This window comes from Zonotrichia leucophrys, chromosome 1, assembly GCF_028769735.1.
Source record: "Zonotrichia leucophrys gambelii isolate GWCS_2022_RI chromosome 1, RI_Zleu_2.0, whole genome shotgun sequence".
Lineage (NCBI taxonomy): Eukaryota > Metazoa > Chordata > Aves > Passeriformes > Passerellidae > Zonotrichia > Zonotrichia leucophrys.
The window spans coordinates 25704439-25723498 of NC_088169.1; the positions used below are offsets into that span (position 1 = coordinate 25704439).

The 19060-nt window shown below is 37.8% G+C and overlaps 1 protein-coding gene across 7 annotated transcripts in view; it reads left to right on the top strand.

Moving 5' to 3' along the window:
* The window catches only part of ARHGEF7 (Rho guanine nucleotide exchange factor 7), a 116530-nt gene that overhangs the window by 65608 nt on the left and 31862 nt on the right, over window positions 1–19060 (top strand). For all 7 annotated transcript variants that reach the window (XR_010439640.1, XM_064709214.1, XM_064709185.1 and 4 more), the window contains 5 exons: window positions 1094–1188; window positions 1463–1558; window positions 7595–7717; window positions 17108–17246; window positions 18131–18190. Coding sequence is in view for 6 of the 7 variants with exons in the window: in XM_064709214.1 (XP_064565284.1) it covers window positions 1094–1188; window positions 1463–1558; window positions 7595–7717; window positions 17108–17246; window positions 18131–18190 (513 nt within the window). In the remaining variant the exon portion in view is untranslated. The remainder of the gene's footprint in view (window positions 1–1093; window positions 1189–1462; window positions 1559–7594; window positions 7718–17107; window positions 17247–18130; window positions 18191–19060) is intronic.

Here is a 19060-nt window from a genome sequence, read left to right on the forward strand (position 1 = left end):
CTATTTAAAGTTATTTCATCAGGTTTGCATTTAGGAATGAATGGCTTTTTTTATTTCCTAAGAGAGAGTATTGACTACAACAGTGAATAATGCACTCAATTACAGTTGTTCCTATAAATGCTGAAATGAGATGATATTACTGTAGGCTTGGCAAATATGGCATGTAACAAAATGAGGTTTGTGCTGCAGCTTGTGACCACTGATTAGCAGTAAGTTTTTGAAGTTCAGCTCTGTTCACTAAGCTGCATTTAATTCTGATGATTCTCTTGCTAAATAACTTTTGGAGGCAAAAAAGAAGTTGCCTTCTAAAAGCACAGTAGAACCTGATATGATTATAAGGGAGGATATCCTAAAGCAGACTCCCAAGAAATGGCCCAGTAAAATGTTTTCCTGTGCATATTTGGGATTATTTTACTTGTTTGATTTATATTCAACCAAAACCCAAGTGTGTGTGCTGTATTTTATAAATACCTGGCTTTGCATCAGTCTATTGCAATTTCCTTATGGTAGTGTACTCCCAGTGTAAGGTTAGGCAGCACTATTTAAAAATAATGTAATAGTGCTAAATGTGTTGGTAAGTGAAGTTGGAAATTACTTGATCTTTGTAAATCTGTTAATATTCAGGTGTTCTAGCAGGTTATTTAGTGCATCTGAACACTCCACTAGCAATATTAGTTGCAATGTGTTGGAATTGAGACTGAGAAACTGACATTGTTCATTTCTCTTGGAAGTTCTATTGTGCTTTACCATCCTCTGATGATCTTTGACTGTTCTAAGATACATAGGGGGAATAATTACCCCTGGCTTTGGAGGAAAGCTCTGTGTAACTCAAATTTTACAGCAAAATGTAGTGATAATCTTGTAAACTTAGCATTTTTTTGTGTATAGTTAAAGATTGGTTCATCTGGTGTAGTGTTTTTTTTCCTCCTGTGAATTTCATAGATGTATAGTATTCAATATTTGCTGATATTTGCATTTTTAAAATAGGAACTCTCATTTAAGCTTTTCTCATGCTAAATAAATTTTAGTATGCTTTAAAACTGGTATTGATATATCTTAAAAAGTACCAATTAGCAATTGTCATTTATTGTAGGTGCTACAAAATATATTAGAAACAGAAAATGAATATGCTAAGGAGCTACAAACAATGCTTTCAAACTACCTGCGACCATTACAAGCCAGTGAAAAGTATGTGAGTTTGTCCTGTGTTTTAAATTGAGCTCTCTCAGGTATTGGGGAGGGTTAACATGGTCAAAATGTGGATGTCAGTGTGAATTTACCTCTGTGAACTGTGTGATTCTTGAGGCAGGGATTGCTTTTATTCAGCTTGCTTGCTGACTGAAACAGTCTGGTCCTTGATCTAAGAACCAGTAAACATTTTCTTTTAATGCAATGGATAGTATTAATGCACAGTTAGTCAATAGCTGCAAACCTAAACATGTTTTATTTGCTTTGGCTCCAGGTTAACGTTGACAAATACTTCTTACTTAATGGGAAACCTGGAAGAAATAAGTTCTTTCCAGCAAATGCTTGTACAGTCTTTAGAAGAATGCACCAAGTAAGTATCATGCATACTGGACAGAGTAAATGCTAACATGCAAATCTCTTCTATTACTTTACTTGTTGCATGTTTTGTTTGGTATAGATTTTTTTCCTTCAAGAGTTGTTGCCAGCAATAGATCTTTGGAGAATGTATTGATTGTTTGTACAGATACATATTGCAATTGCAAAGATAGGAATTTTGATGTAGTTTAAAAGAAGCTTTGGATTTTTGTGATGCAAGTGCATACCAGTAGGAAAGTGGTGGTTTGGGGGGCATGAATTTTAAATATTTTCTTCAAAGTAAGAGGAAGAAAGAATGGAGCAACCTTGTGTGATAGTGGAACAATGGAGAAGGAGGTAAGTGACTTGGATGAAGGACACTGTATGAGAACGCTTGTACTTGGTATTCTTCTGGCCTGAGCAAAAGTTGTCATGCAAGTATGCTGGGAGAGGTATGCAGGATAGGCAGAAAGAGCCACCTGAATCAAATGAAACCCCTGAGTGCTTGTCCTGCGCCATATAGGAAGCATGGAGCCCAGAAAGAAGGGCATGAAGACACTCGTCCTCCTTCCATAATTGAGACTGAAGTGGTAACTTGGTATTTTTCAGCTTGTTACCACAGTACTTGGGCGTGTAAGAAAGGAGGTGACCATACTGCCTTTGGATTGTCCTAACAATTTTCTGAAACTCCACTGAAAGTGTAATTTACATTCATTACCTCAGCTGTGTCATTTTCTCTGCCTATGTTTTAGTTTGTCTGACCACATGGGGAGCTAAGGCAACTTCCTAATACAAATTTTCTTGGTTTCTGCCAAGTTAGTAATTTGAAGTGCTACTGAGGGCTTAACGAGTTTCAGTTTGCTGTGAGAACAAGTGAATGTCTTGGATGGAGAAGAAAATACCTCTTTGAGCTTGGATCACCTCAGTATGTGTTGTTTTGACCTCTCCCTCCTCTCCCTGAGCTGCTCTGTGTGAGGAAGCAGCCTTGTCATGACAAAGGAGAGGCTGCATCTCCACCAGGCAGTGACATATTCCTGGTACTGTTGCTGACTTGAGGTCCCACGTCCTCCCACCACCTGCCTTCTGTCCCTCTGTCCTGCCTCTAGGTACCTTAGACCAGAGGGAGAGGAAGGGAGGATGGTGTGTGTTCTTGAAATAGACCATTCTTGAAATGGTCTGTCTGATGCTGTGAGAAAGAAGGATAGTCATTCTGGAAAGTTTGACGTGATCAGTTAAATGTCTAAATCTCTGAAAATGTCAATTTGTCGACATACTCAAATGTTTCCTTTTGTTTCTTGTCACTGCTCTTTGGTGTCTTCTTTGATTTTGTTTCTTTGTATCACAAATTAAGGAAATGAAATACTTTGCATGGAACAGACTGTAATCTTTTTAAACTTTTTTTAAGGTGGTCTTAAAAATGAGAGGAAAAGAGTATATATATGTACACTTTTATACATACCTTTGTACTATACTTTTAAACAAATGTTACTGCAAACTTCATTTTGACCTGCAATGTAAGTTTAAGTGATATCATAATGGAGCTTCAAGCTCAGAAAGCTTCATTAATAACTCTGCTTGGCTTAAATTGTTTTAAAGCACCTTTTCATAATGTCCTTTATTTCTTCTTTCTGCTAAGTGAAATGTTGCTATATAGTAAACTAGAGGAACATACTGGGTACTAGTAGGTGGGCAGAGAAAGTGATGCTCTGGAGTTACTGAAGCTTTATTGCAAACGTTTTATCTTATTTTCATTTCATAAATATATTCATCATGCTGAGTTGTATTTTCAGTTTAATTTTCATCATAGCACATTAACTTGAGCATACAGCATCCTCCTGATTGGAATCTAATCCACTAATCCATCATGATTCCCATCATGTAGAAGAATGCTTGCTCTGCTGCCTTTTTTTTTTTTTTCTTGTCATTTTGCCATGTTTTTTTGGCTGTGAACCTGTTCTGTAAACTCAGAGTAGCTCCCAGGCTGAAAATAGATTTATCATTTTATTTTATTTTTGGCAGAGAGCTTATAGTTCCATCATTGAGGCACTTCATATTGCAACATCCGGTGTGGTGTTTTATTCTAACTTGACATGTCACAATGACCAAATGCTGTCATCCTGCCAATTCTAATGCTGCCAGCCTACCTTGCTTGACAAATTCCTTTTCTTGGGCATGAGAGTTAAATGTTTTTTGAATTCCACACCCACCTTGAGACAGTTTGTCATTTGAGTTTTCTCTTTTACAAATCCTGGCATGTACTTCAGTGGCAGAAACTTTCCTGTGCTTTCCTCCTTTTTGCCTGCGCCACTTTGGCTTGTTTATTCCTCCTGGTGTTAAACATTGGGTTGTGCATATGATGCTGTAGTGGATTATTTGTGTGTTTTGGGGGAAATGTTGTTTGGATATGGTTTGAGTTTAGTTCTGTGCCACCCTCCCACCCGACCCACAGCCTTGAAGGTCTTCTGGTTCATTGTTCAAGGTTTGTCCTCTTTGAACTTCTCCAGGTTGGTGTTATTTCCACCTTTGTAACTTCTCTTCTTAATTTACCAAACAAAAGTGGTGTATGGAATAAATCCAACTAGCATTGAGTGATAATCTTCTAGCTGACAGGCTTCAAAGGTGTTTTCTTTTGGCTGATCAGCTTCCAGTGCACTTGGTTCAGGATGGAAAAGAACTGTAATAGACAAGGCAGAGAGATACTGTTGGAGCCTTCAGCTGTGAAAGAGCAGATTTCTGACAGTGAAACATAGCAAGAGTGCTCTGTGCTCTGGTCTCTTGAAAACAAAATGAGAGCAGTGCTCTAGGTCTCATTCCAGGTCTGTGGTCCTGTGCCAAAGATCAGTTCTGCAGTAGTTCACACAGCAGAAGAGTCTCTGTGAACAAAGTCAGTGTCCATCAGGTGATCTCTGGCCTGATACAAATGATCTCGATTGGAAGTTTTGCTCTTTGGGTATTTCTGTAGCAGGAGAGTGGACCTGATTTGATCTCCTGCTCCAAAAAAAATTCTTCCTTTCACCTGGTAGTAGAAGCTGTCAGTCCATGGCATTATTTCTCAGTAAGGAGGGACGCATGACACACAGGCTGGCTGGTGGCAGCAGCCTACATGACATGATATGGTAGATAGATATGATTAGATACATAGATCATAGGTAGATAGATATGATCTAGATATGATCTGTGTAGCAAATGGAAGTCCTTTATGTAGTATCACAGGCTTACCTCCTTGCTCTGCTACAGCCATAGCTGGGGTTTGTCCTCTCTTTCCCTCACGTCCCGCTCTTGCAGCCACAGGAACTGTTGTCTTGTTCTGTGTTTAAGTGCAAGAAGATACTTCATGTTTGGGGATGATTCTGAAGTGGAATGGAATTTAAGAAAACTTCAAGCAACAAAAACAGAGAGGAGAGGCCAGAGTGTGAGGGGGAGACTATTTAAATCTAGTCCAAACCTCACTAGTATTTCAGGTTTTGTTTTGGACTGCAGATACAAATTAAGTCTAAGTTCCAGTATCATCCTTTACTTTTGGTTATCATGAGTATCAACAGAAATAAGGGTATTGATATTAAGGGAATTTGATTGCCGTGTCTTCGGATATCCTGAGACAAACGTGCATAGTAACTAATGTCTGAGAGATAAGACAATTAGACAATTAGTGAAAGGTGTGGTAGTGAAAAGGGTGAAAATTAGATTGAAGGATTGTGAATAAGTTGAGTAGTGCCTAATTGGTGCAAGGAGTCTCTCAGAAATTTGCAGTGGCCCCTTATTTCATAACTCTGTTAACTGTGAAGCCTCAGGAAGTAACATTTAGTTTCTTCACAAACTGCACCCTTTGGGGCTCAATTACACTTACTTTTTATTTCTTTCTACAAATTACCATGCACTGGGTGGCTGTTGAAGTCTGGAGAAACAGAACTGATAGCTGTTGGATGCAACTCCAGCAAGCAGACAATGTTAGGTAATTTAGATGTAGTCACATGGTGATTCCTCTAGCAAGTGTACAACAGCAGAGGCTTTGTTATGGTTCCTTTACATCTGCAAATGGAATTAAAACATGTATCTGGTCTTCTTTTAACGGAAGTTGATATAACTTAAATATATCTGTAAATATTTATATGTGATTCCTTTTTAATAAAAGTGTTAAATATGAGAATGAGGTTGGGATGATAATTTCAGAGTAAACTGTAAAATAGATATGGTCTTTATGGAGCACATTAATTACTAAAAGGTTTATATGATGTGGTGATAGGCATTAAATTGTTGATTTTCTTTCAGTGGGTAAAGGACATATAGATAAACTATCTGCTGAAAATAGTAGAGCACTTGCAACTAAAGTGCATGGATTAGAAAAGTTAAAGCGATGAGTTACCACCCCCTTACAAAGTCTATTAATTATTTTAATTCAACAAAGAATGTGCTGTATAAAGTGGCAATGCATGTGCAACATGTGAAAGAGAATAATGCCAGTCTTTGATTCTGCTAAAAGAACAGCAGACTGAGGAGACCCAGATGTCTGCTTGGTGCAAACAGCCATAATTCCCCCTCCACCCCCATCACTACAGTATGAAACAGGAATTTAACCATTTTTAGCAACTGTTTATTGGAGCCTCTTGCTATTTAATACTGAGTTATATGCCTTGAGTATGTCTTCAGAGTTTGAGACTTTGGCTGCATCTATTACTCAAAGAATGTATTATTAGCTCATGCTAGATTTATTAAAGGGGACCAGCTGCTTGGCAGGAAATGCTGCTTGGCAAGGCTGTAAGAATAGCATTCCCTCAGTATGCTTGGTTTTCCCCTAAGCACCTGCAAAAGCAGCCACTCTATTGACTGCAGAATCTAAACTTCTTAAAAATAAAAGACACAGACTGAAAATATGAGCCCTAGTCTTTGATATAAGGAATGTCGATACTGTGACCTGAGTGTGTCTGGTGTGATGTGTTAGCTGGGCATTCAACTGTCATTTTTTGGGTGTCTGTAGCCAATGTTGCCCTCAAATAAGAGAGTATGTTTCCTCTGACTCACATTTGGAACACCTCTACAGTCAATTATTACTTCGTTTTGGGTGGTCTTCCCAGACTGTGCAGAGGGACTGAACGGCTTAATAGGAGACAGACTTACTGTTTTGGGATTTGGAGGAGAATTTCTTGGGAGCTTTGAATTTTGACTGCTACGAGCAAACCTAAGGACTGGGACAAGATGACTGTGTTTGAGCAGAAGGGGAACATCCCCTGCCTGCAGGAGTGGTTGTCCTGGAAAGCTGAATGGTTTATTTCCTGCTGAAGTTCACTGGGGCATCTCTCACTTTTTTTTAAAGGGGAAATGCTTAATATTGCTGTTTAGGAACTTGATCTACATGTCCGGGACAACAACAGAAAATACTGACTTCTGTAAAATTTTTTTCCAGGAAAAAAAAATATTATTCCAGAAAGAATTGTTGGAGCTAATGTTAGAATGAAGCTCTTTGACTGTGTTAGCAGTATTTGCATCAAGTACTCAGTGAGGGCTCATTTAGCTTTACAGCTGATGCGAAGAGTGAAGTACTGGTTTTAAGAGCAATTAAAAAGATTAACAACAACAGTAAAATCCACTGTCATGTCTTGCAAAGAAGCAAAGATTTAGCATATTTATTTTATGCAGCCTTTGTGGAAGGAGAGCAAGTGCATGGCGAAATTGAAACATTTCATCTTGCACATGTTGTACAGTGGTTTAGACAAGGTGTCAGGAATAAGTTTGTTATCTAGGACTGATGAAAGCTGGTGGTCCATCTTCTGGTTAACTTCAGTGTGGGTTATACAATTGGCCACACAGCCTTCTGCTGAAGAGGCTTAGTCCTTGCAGTGGGAGCTGCTCCATAGAAAAGAAGACTTTCATCCCTTCTGTTGCCCTTATGCTATTGCACAAATCCAAAACATGGTCCTCTACCAGCCACCGTGAACAAAATTAACTCTACCCCAGCCAAACCCAGCACACAATATGTACTGCTTTTCTGGTCTTTAATTTATTTCTCTGTCTGGTTAGTATTGCAGTATTTTTATATTGATTACTCTGTTTTTAGGTTGCCTGAAGCTCAGCAGAGGGTTGGAGGATGTTTTCTAAATCTGATGCCACAAATGAAAAGCTTATACCTTACATACTGTGCCAACCACCCATCAGCAGTAAATGTCCTCACAGAACACAGGTATGTTAACTTTGTGGTCTTCTGAGTCTGATACAAAAATGCAAAATATGCACTTGAGAAAATACAAATATACACTTGAATTGTAAAGCTGGGATGTATCTTTTGACATGTTTGTTGTTGTAGAATTTGTTTGAGGGGAAAAAACCCTACACTTGTAAATAAAAGATTAAATGCCCCATAAAACCAAGCTGTTTCATTTGGCCAGGACATCTTGTCACTTTTGGCAGAGTATTATCAACTATTTGAGAGAATTTTTTCATTGAAAGAATGCATGCTGCACTCTGAATGTGTAAAACAAACTTTTCTGATTGTAGTCTTTGTTTTAAAAATGTTGAGATAAAAACAAGTTTGTGAAGTTATGGCAAAACTGACATGACTTGGGCTCCTTAGACAGTTGGTGCATTGTAACTTAGCCCTGTAAATGCCTGTGTATACTTAACTTTAAAGTGTGTTATACCCCTAGCTTTGCTTTTTAGTGGTATGAGAGAAGTATCATGTTTACAAAATTACTGTTTTCTGTAAGAAGTAGGATGCTTAGTTAACATGATGTAGGGTGCTCAGCTTTTGGACAGACCTTAAATTTGCATGGAAGATGCCCTGTATCATCTTGGGAGACAAGTATGAGGCCAGAATTTGATTAAAATAGTCAGCTTTCACAAGCTTTTGCTATATACTTGTATTTTGATGACCATATGCTGAAGCAGCTGTCAGTTTGGGGTTATTTTTGCTTGCTTCTGGTGCAGGACAGAATCATGACTTCTTCTTGGAGGTCAGCTCTAGGACAAATTCTCACAGGATATATGTTCTTTTTACTTCACCCTCTCCTCTTTGTCTTGTTCTGTTGGACTAAAGTAAAGATACTTTGAGTACTCTTAACACTTAGAAGACCAAGAGGATCACAATAGATTTTTTTCCTGTAGTGTTAGCTTCTTTCAGGAACTCAAATTTTGTTTTAACAGCAACGTTGTGGTATGTTTGTGAGCTTTACTCATAATGTTATGAAGACAAAAACACTTCTAATTCCAAATACTATGAACTTTCATATATGTTAATAATACATGTAACTGTATTCCAATCCCATTGGAAAAATCAAGCTGCAAATTCACATTACAGTGTAGGCAAAAAGCAGGTAAGTTTTTGTCATTAAAATTCAGCAAGACAAAAATATTTTTAAACCCCCCTGATGAAATCCCAATGTGTTGGTTTTCTTTCAAATGACCCTCTTATTACCAGTTTTTGTAAATGATTTTCAATACTTTTGGGATTAGAATTTTGTTTGTTTGATTCTTTATGCTCTTTCCCAGAGCTCTGGGATTTAACCTATAGATGGAAGATGACATGTGACAGCAAAGTGATCATCTGCATTTATTTAGATTTGGGAATATCTGTAAAGGATTATCTCAGAACTCAGAAACAGTGATAGAAATGTGAGGGAGGAAAGCTGGTTCTTCTGCAAATGGAGCAGAGAAGCATTTCTTCTTTGATTTTTCTTTTTGTGTAAGATGTCCTAAGAAAAATTCAGCTTCAGGTCTCTAAAGTCAGCTTGACATCAAATCCTGGTGGAGACAATAAGTGTGATAGAGGAGTTAAGTAATTTGGTTGTGGAAGTTGGTATGAGATAGCTCAAAGGAACAGAAGTTGAGATGGACAGTTTTCTGTTTAATGCTATTGTGTTACTAGGCATGAGTCAACAGAATTGCATCCTATTTTTTCTGATTACCCACCTTTTATTATTCTATTACATTAATTTTTGTTGTTCAGCATGGCTGTAGGTAGCAAGTTGTCTGTCTAAATATTCTGCTTGAGACACTGCCGTGAAAAATGAGAAGGTGGCTTAAAGCAGTTCTGAATCTCTGCCTCTCAGAATGCTGGAAAACTTCTTAGTTACATTGTTTCAGAGCAGAGGAAAAGAGAGAAATAAACTGGTTGGAAGCATGAAGAAATGTAAAATACTCAGAACTGTCTCTTTGTTTAGCTGAAATGATTTTAGTGTGTAAAAAATCCCCTATAAACCTAAATTTTCAAGTTGGCCTAAGGTTTGAGGACAGCCATGATTGTAGTAATGATGAAACAATCACACTGCAGTTTATACTGGGTAAAATACCAAGATTTAAGGTTTTTAAGGAAAAACAATGTTCGTTGGCTGCTTTGTCAGTACAATTTTAGAAGAGGGTCCAAACCCATGTGTTTTAATACTAGCAAAAATAGGGTAAAGAAATAAGTGTATGTGGAATACTTGGACTTTATTATTGTGTTTGTAGCATCTGTGCTGTTCAGTAGCATTTTAGAGAAGAAAAGGGAACTATCTGGAACAGTTTGATTTCGAACATAAATTCCTACTGTCTACAGAAGGTTATTTCTTGCCATGAGCTCTGTGCACTTCATAAACTGAACACATGTACTATTACTGTACCTCTGAAAGCCTTTTTACAAAAAACCCTTAGCGAATGTCAAATTCTTATATCACAAAATTAGTATTTTCTTCTCCGTTTATTAGGATGCTTGTTTTTCTGGGAACCCATACCAACAATAAAAAAAATCTCCATGATAATAGCTCTAGATGCAGATTTTTACATTTTAAAAAAAAATATACGACTTTTATTATTGGTTTTTTACTGTCACTTGGCTAAAAAAGCTTTAAGGAAATTGGCTAAAGCATTAACTGTATTCTTTCTTCAGAATGATTGGATAACTTACATTAAAATTGTAACTAGTTGTCTGGTTTGGTAGTAGGGGTTTTACATGTCGTTTTCTGAGCTATCAATGGTGCTCTTCAAGCAGCGTTATGAGACCTGCTAAAATGTTGTAAAGTCTCTGTGTGTATGTGTAGGTAAAATACCAGATCAGTGTGCTCAGAATTACCGTGCACTTCTAGAGAAAAACTTTTTTTGAATAGCATTCTTATGAAGTAGGTTCTAAATAGCAGTCCTAGGGATGGGGTTGGAGATGTAAAAGGGATGTATAAGTTGGAATGCGACTGTCTTATTTTTCCCTTTCTTTTAAATGCTGTCCAGTATGAATGCAAATTTGTTTGCACTTTATCTTTTGTCATTTGCTTCTTGATCATATGCAGCAGCAGCATGAGGGCTTTCATTCAGTTAATGTAGAATAAGGGTTGGTGCATGCATGTATGTTCATGTATGTGCATGTTTATGTAAATGCACAGTCTGGGCTGAAGGGGGTCAATCATGTTATTTCAAGAATAAGATATTTATCATGTTCAAATCTTCAAAGCCAAAAGCACCTTTCATTTCATTAAGTTAAATCATTAATAGCCAGACTATTAAAAGACTATTAAAGTCATTGGAGACCTGAGTGTATGTGAACATAAAGAAAGCGGAATAAAGCCTAATGCAGCCCATACACGAGTTCAGGTTCCAGAGCTATGTGTTTCTGAAGGTTTATTTGCCTCTGATAATTACAGCAACAACAAAATCTTTCTGTTAAGTTTGGGAACAGATTCTTTTCTTTGTTCCAGTTGTGGCTTTATAAGTTTTATCCAGATGTTAAAGTTTGCATAGAAAATAATTTCTCCGATTTTATGCTGTCTTCAAATTTGGTAGATACCTTTTTGTCTCAGGAATTGTTTTGGAGCTATTGCATACTTTTTTTCCAGAGTTGAAATTTCTTCTGCTTAATGAATCAAGGTTTTTGAAGGATTAAATAATTTTTCCTCAGATCTGTCATTGTATCTTGTAATTGACTCTTAAGCCACTGGCTAGAGCTGAAGAGGTGGAGTTTGCCAGGTACAGTTGGGTGGTGCTCTGGCAGAGCCCAGAGTTTTCCATGTTCCCTTCTCAGAGTGGCTGGAGTGCCACTGTACACCATTCCTATTTTATTTACTTTATTCCACAAGAGTCTCAGCTTTTTGACTCCATGGTATCAGGTTTAGTTTTGCTTGAAGATCCCAGTTCACATCTAAGGATATGTATTCCAATATATGGTATTATTTTAGGAGATAATTTTGCTTGCTGGTGAGACCAGTACTGCCTTGAGGGTGTAGAGTTTAGTCAAACTAGTACAGTTCCTGTGTGTGCTTCTGATCACAAACATGTGTTTGCCTTCCAGTAAGAGAAGTAACAGAACGAGCAGCTGAAGGTGTGAAAGCGTGAATGTCCTGCAGATTAAAATGCCCAGTTGGATACAAAGTACAGAAATGGGTAATTGGAGCAGGATGAGGAGTGTCAGGAACATGAAATGTTACCTAGCTGGAAAAGATCACAAGCAACAAAGTTCAGTGCAACAAGAAAGTCTAGCAAAAAGGAAAAAGAGAGCAGGCAGAAGCTAGGACTGCAACTTCCAATGGACTATATCCAAAAATGACAAGAGGAAGGATATTTGAGTAGGGGATTTACTGGAGTTTTGATAACATAATTTAAGAAAACAAGTGTAACAGGCTCCACTGATCAGTGGACAAAAAATTTTTTTGAGGAAATATGGACAGTACAGACTCAATAACAAGCATCAGGTATGTAATTTTGGAGGGGTAGAGTGGGGTGTTCAACTTATTTATTTTGTTTAAACAGCAGTATATTTTAAAACAGAAGAAAAATCTTACCAGAAGAAAATTTAATTTGATGAAAAGGCAGTTGAAAATTACTAACACACACCTGATGTTTTTTTTTTATTTTGCGAAGTGGCAAATACCAAGCCAGTTCGCAGCAGCAAGAAAGCTATGCACAAATCTTTACTTGTTGAAATATTAATTTTGCTAGATTCTTCTGTTCTCTGAGATAACATGTCCCAAACATATTCTACACTTGCATCACAGACTAAGCAGTCTGGATAAAATTTGTGGAGCTGGAGCATGACAATTACTCTGAGTAACTGGTGCGTGGAATACAGATCAGCTTGAGTCAGAAAACTCTTTGTGCTTCCCCCACTTTGGTGGATCCCTGAGCCTGCAAGTGTGCAGGCTGATGTCATACGCCAAGCAGCAGTCCCTGGGAGAGGAGCTGGGCTGGCAAGTGTAGCCCTAGGAAATCAAAAGCTGCAGCACAGGGGTTGCTGAGCTGAGCTGTGTCACGACGCTCTCAAAATGCGGTGCCTGTGTGCAGTCCTCAGACCCCTCAGCAGTGATAGCTCATGCTCCATCTATTACAAACAGAGACCTCCTTCAGAAGTGTAAGTTGTAATTTTAAATGTTTGCAGTTTTAGTTCCTGGATCTGTTTTCCTCAAGGTTCAATGACCTTTTTTTTTCTCCTTCCTTCTGTTACTTGTAGGCGAACATCTGAACTTTGTTTTCTTCCCTCTTCCAGTGTAATTTGTAGCTTTTGAGGCAGCTGTTCTGAGATGGATTTGAATATATTAGTAGGGCTTAAAGACAGTTTTCATGGTGACCTTTAAAATATCTCAAGTGAACCAACTCCAGTCTGGAGTGGGGAGAACTCTTCAGCTTGAGATTTCAGAATAAATGAAGCACAGAACTTTTGTATGCTTCTCTGCATTTTATTGTGTAAAGTGATGTGAGTAGTGAATTCAAGTCTCATCTGCCTCTTTCTGAAAAGCTAGTTGCTTAGGCAGTTGTGACTGAGTTGATGATTTCACTGTTCAAAAGATTTTCCTGTTCAGCTAAATGATAGCTTTTTATTAAAACATACTCTTAACTGTGGGCTGCAGTTTCATTTAGCACATACTGCCTAGGAGTCTGTGGTACTTGCAGGCATCAATTGAAATTGTGACATGAAAGAGCCATTGTCTTTGGCAAAGCAGCTGACACAGACTTTTTTATGTTGCAATTAATTATAAAATGGTTGTGAGCTATTGTCATGTTCGAACAGTATTTTAACCCCCTCTTATGTTTTTGAAAGTAAAAGTAAACCCTTCCATTATGTCCTGTATGCTATTTGTAATTTGTGACTAAATGAAAGACACTCACTTTAAGCTTTGAGCTAAAGTAACATCTGCGTTTTGATGGATATTTTATATCCACAAAGCTGCAGAGATGCTGGGTTGGTATAGCATGAGTAGAATGCTACAGTGGTCTGTATGATGGAACTGCTCAGACAAAATTTTGGGTACTTTTGTATTAAAGGAGTGTGTGCTATGTTCAGAATAGAGCTTGAACAAGCAGACATGTCAAAACTTGTAAGAGGGAAGTGTAGAAGTGTATGAAAGAAAACATTGTCCTCTTGGGAATGTTGGGAGGAAAACTTCGTCATTCAGTTTTAATTACACCTATTAACACTGCTCCCTTTTGATGCCATTGCTAAGCCTGTTTTTCAGGACTTTGTGTATGTTTCAGGTGAGCTGAGGTTTAAACTTGCTCCATAGATTTCTATATTGTGATTAAGTAAAAAAGGTGATGATCAGCACCAAGTGTCACTTGAGCGGAGAATGGCGTAACTGAGTTTGTTTAGTTAAAGGGGTTGCAGAGTAGACAGTGAAAACAAGATAATGCCAGCTTCTTATTTCCGGTTTCCAAGAAGTCATTTTCAATTCAAGTTACAGTAAATTTTCTCCTGCTTTTTCACATATCTTTCATAATGCTGAAGTTGAACAAATGGAACAATGATAATGAAAACTAGAACCAAAACCAGTGAAACAGTAACCAAAGTTTCTCCTACAGTAAAAGCATTAAAAAAAAGGAGGGAGGGGGAAGTGTGTACATTGTGTGAGCGGATAGCTTAGCAAATACTATTTCTATAAAGCATTTGTATGCACTCAACAGTATGGAGATGGCTGAAGTAGCTAGGAATGGGGGGTTTTGCCCCTTAGCATTCTCAGGGCAAAGATGAGGACTGTTCAGAGCACTGTTAAATTGAGTAGCCTGTGGTATTTGAGATTGGCACATCCTGTGGAAATGCAGCTTTGTAGGGGGTGAGAGAATCTGTGTATTGCACTTATGGATTGTGCTGCCTGAAATGGGGAAGAGTAGTAGATACTGTAAAAGGGCAGAGTTGGTGGAATGAGGCAGCAGTGGCTGTGTCTCACTGAAGCAAACAAAATGCAAAGAATGAATTTAAACAGCTACTTCCTCTTGGTTCTTGTAGGAAATATCTTTAACATTAAGATGATGACGTATCAAGTACTGTGTGTAACCTGACTTTATGATGCTGAAATGGGTTGGGCTGATTACAGGTACAATGAATGGATAAAACAGAAAAGCAATGACTTGCACATGATCAGTGTCATGCGCATAGGGAATTGAAATTTAAAACCAATGAGTGCTGTGGGACAGAAGGGCTTTCCTGGTGAACTTTGGTAAAGCTTCCTGTGTAAACTGGGTGTCATACCTTTATTACTTACTGGAAACAGTTTCTTTTAACTGAGTCAGGAGGAGAGCAGGTGACACCACACAGTACAGGAAGCCTGATGTTTCAGGGAATTACCCTGAATGCTTGACCAGGAAGTGGTAAACCCAAGACACAGTTGCAAGTCAAAATCTGTAGTTTTGTTTAGGTCAAGTTCTGAAGTGGTGTGATTTTATGCTAACCAAGGGCTGTGATTAAGGAAGCATTAGGCAAAATAGGTCTTCAACCTCTAGGTATTCATAGCTGGCCAGCTTCACTTAAATTTAAATTTAAGCTCAAAAGTACTCGGGTTCATCTATGTTACATTATTGTAACACTTCATGCAAGGTATTGTAGGAAGTTTTTCAAGGTGTTTTAATTTTGGCTAAAACCTGTTTATGTCATAAGCTGATTTAGAAGGGCCTGGAGTTGCTGATATATCCTGTTTAAGAGGGATGCAAGGTCTTTCCCAAGTGTGTCCAGCTCTTCTCTTTGCATCTTTAAAATGCACAGCAGATGTTGAGAAATCCCTCTTTTTTCACTCTGTAGTTAAATGCAGCTGAAATGGCACAAACACATGCACTGAGGAGAGCGTGGGCCTTCTTAGAGTGGGGACAGAAAGCTCTTGAAAGTGGTGGTGTAAAATGATGATGGACCTGACAATTCAGAAACAGTGCTGGCTATACGTAAGCAAGGTGTAGTGCAAGTAAATTCTAAGTAGCTAATCCAAAGACAAGTAAACTTGGACTAAACTGTATGGAAAAGTACCTTTTCTGTGAACTGGTGGAAACTTAGGTGTCTGAGGGGTGAAGGATCCAGGTGGGATGGTGGGTAGAGCACTTAGATTAGGATGGAAGGGTCACAGCTCATAGAACTATGGAATCATTTAGGTTGAAAAAGACTTTTAAGATAAAATCCAACTGTTAACCCAGCACTTCCAAATCCGCCACTAAACCTGCCCCTAAGGACCATATTTGTGTTCTTGTTCTGTCTTCAAGACATCTACTTGGACAAATGATGTGAATAATCAGTGTCACTTGTTCTGCAATGGGAAGGAGTGTGTGTGTGTGCCTTGAATGCAGTAAGATGTTACATTTTTAATAAATTATTTTCTGTATTTTTTTACATAGATTTTTGCCTTTAGAATTCTGTGTTCTTTTGCAACTTGTATTTTATGAAGCCTGGCAATCAGCCCAGATGCTGCTGTATCTTCCATTATGAATGGAGAGGGCTCATTTTGTTCTTGGTGATTTAAACTCTTGAAAAGCTAGTCCTCCTCCACCATAGTCCTTTAAAATATCTGCATTGTAAGCAGAAGATGTAGCTATTTTGTTTCCCTGATGGCAAACGGAGCTGAAATGCTCAGATCTGGTGTTTTAACTGAGTTGCTGTAAAAGTTGAGGGGCTGGGCCAGTTCTGAATTATTCAAATAATTCAAAAAATATCTAGAGAGGGGAAGTAGCAATTCATGATACATGGAGAGAATGGATTTCTTACAGTGGCTTTGCTGTGAAAAGAAATGTGTTGTGTAAGTCCACACTTAATGAAACCCTAGCTCATTAGAGAATATACTGCACAGTGATTATTTCTACCAATTGTATCAGTGTTGGTAATTTTTTTGCATTAACATCTTGGATGTGAGATGAGGTCATTAAACATGTAAGTGCAAGAGAAAAAAAACTTCTGGAAATTTCTGTCTTCTTCTTAGTGCCTGACACCATAAAAATACCTATTTTTAATTGTATATGAAACATTTGACTCTTATTTGTGTATTGTGTAAACTACCTCTAAGGTCATATGTCATTTTACTAGAATGAAGAGCTGAGTAATAAAATAGAGCTTTATTCTGTAATTGTTGCTTGAATGGTGCAGCATTTAGGAACTGTCTTTGAGCACTAGTTATCTAGAACAGTAGATGTGTTCCCATGTGTGTTTTTCCCTGCTTAGGTCCCAAATCTGCATGTGGCTTTGTTCCTGTATTTTATTTAACACACAAACTGGTCACAGCACTTAAGTTATACTCAAATTAATTTTTGATTTGGCCTCCTGTTTTATTGGTATACTTCATTGCAGGTGAAAGATTAAATTGTGACTCCTATGTCATTTCTTTGCTTTGATAATTTGATCTTAATTTGCTTAAATATTTTGTGTACACAGTGAGGAACTAGGAGAATTCATGGAGATGAAAGGTGCAAACAGCCCTGGGATCCTTGTACTGACCACGGGCCTCAGCAAACCTTTTATGCGTCTGGATAAATACCCCACGTTACTCAAAGAACTTGAAAGGCACATGGAGGTATATCTTATCAGCATTTATGTTCCAGCTTAATGATGATTTGACAACAATTATTTTAAAGGTACATGTCAAACATGATGGGACCCAAAGTTGCATTTGCTTGCTCTTCAGTCAGCCTTCTAAACTACAGGCTGCAGTGGTTTATGTAAAAGTCAGTGCAGTAAAACTTCCTGCAGAAGATAAACATTTAAAGTAAAACTATCCAGAGAAGGTAATGATCATTCCTAGGATAGTCTTACCAGGGTCTTCAGTTGACTTGACATTGAATGTGTCCCCTGCACACTACTTGAGGCCACTTCATCTTGCAGAGGGAGTGCTGCTTTTCACCTCAGTGTGATGGGCAAAACAGTCCCTCTGACTTCTAGTGAGCACTGTCCAAAAGTGATCTTTACAGGACAAGAAGGTCTTTGAGGACCTACTCTTTTCACCTTTTCATTTTATAAGTTATATGTTTGGAGTAGGGAAAAAAGAGAGAAATAGAAAGTGTGGGGATCTTGTCACACAGATTGGTTTGCCAGCCAGTGACAGCAGAACGTGCTAGATAGTCTGTAGGAAATCACCTTTGTGACAAAGCTAACCTGCTAAAAAAAACTCTGGTAATACTTTCCCCTTGAGATTTCAAAATCTCTTATCCACCAGGTCTTGTAAAACTTCTTTGGCTCTATTTTAAGTATAGCTAACATTGTGCTAAATAACTGAAGTTTTACTACAAGCCAGACCCACCAGTGTTTAATATAAGAAGGCCACGAAGAGACTAGATCAGTCTACAACTTCAATTTTGCAGAATTGTTTATTTGGTTTTAGTTAAGCCTCTACTGATTTTCAAAATTAATTTTGCTAGAACTGAACCTTTGATATATGTTTTCTCCATTTTTTTTTTTTAGGATTATCATCCGGATCGTCCAGATATTCAAAAATCCATGACTGCCTTCAAAAATCTTTCTGTAAGAGTGATTAAAGAATGAATTATATATTTTAAGTAGGATGCTTCCTAATTACATCTTCCTTTATTGCTTAAAAGAGTGAAACTTTTTCATAAATGTGTAATAAGTTTTTTAAAGGCTGGAAATCAATGCTGTATGTAGTCAGAGCTAAGGATGGTAATTTGCTGGGGAGCTGTAGTAAGTAGCCTGTTGGTATCAGAGTTGTGCAAAGTGTTCTGCACCTCTTTGTCTGCCCTCTCTGTCTGTCCTGAAGAAGGGCTTCTTTACAATAAATGAGTACATGTTTTGATTTTTTTTTTTCCACATGCATCCCTTCTCAGGAAATGGCTATGGATGTGAGAGAGTTAGAAAAGTGCTAGTGAAGTTCAGAAGATGCCAAACTTCTAGTAATAATTGGAACAGGAAGAACAGATAAGCTGTCTGCTACTGTCTTTACAAAAAAAACATGAAAAAATATGCCTCAACTGCATCAAGCAATGATTAATGCAGTCTCAGTTACAAGAAACTTAGTGTGTTGTGCTTCCTTTTAGGAATGTATGCTGATGATAACCTGAAAAATTTTATTTTTTAAATTAGAAATTTAGTGTTATCAGTGTTTAGAAGAGGTTTATGAATTACATCCTGTTGAGTGCTATAAAAACAAGAGAAAACAAATAGAAAATTTCTCAACAGAATTTTCTGTTGAGAAAAATTCAAATAACATGAGCAGATTGGAGTTACTTAATAAAAGTAGGAACACAAAGTTATAAACACTCAGGTTTGCACAGGTGGCATGTCTCTTCTTACTGAAAGATGCTTTGTTGTATAGATGTGTATTTCTGACAGCTGTGTTACTCTTTGCTACTGTGCATGTCCATTTTTGGTTAGTCA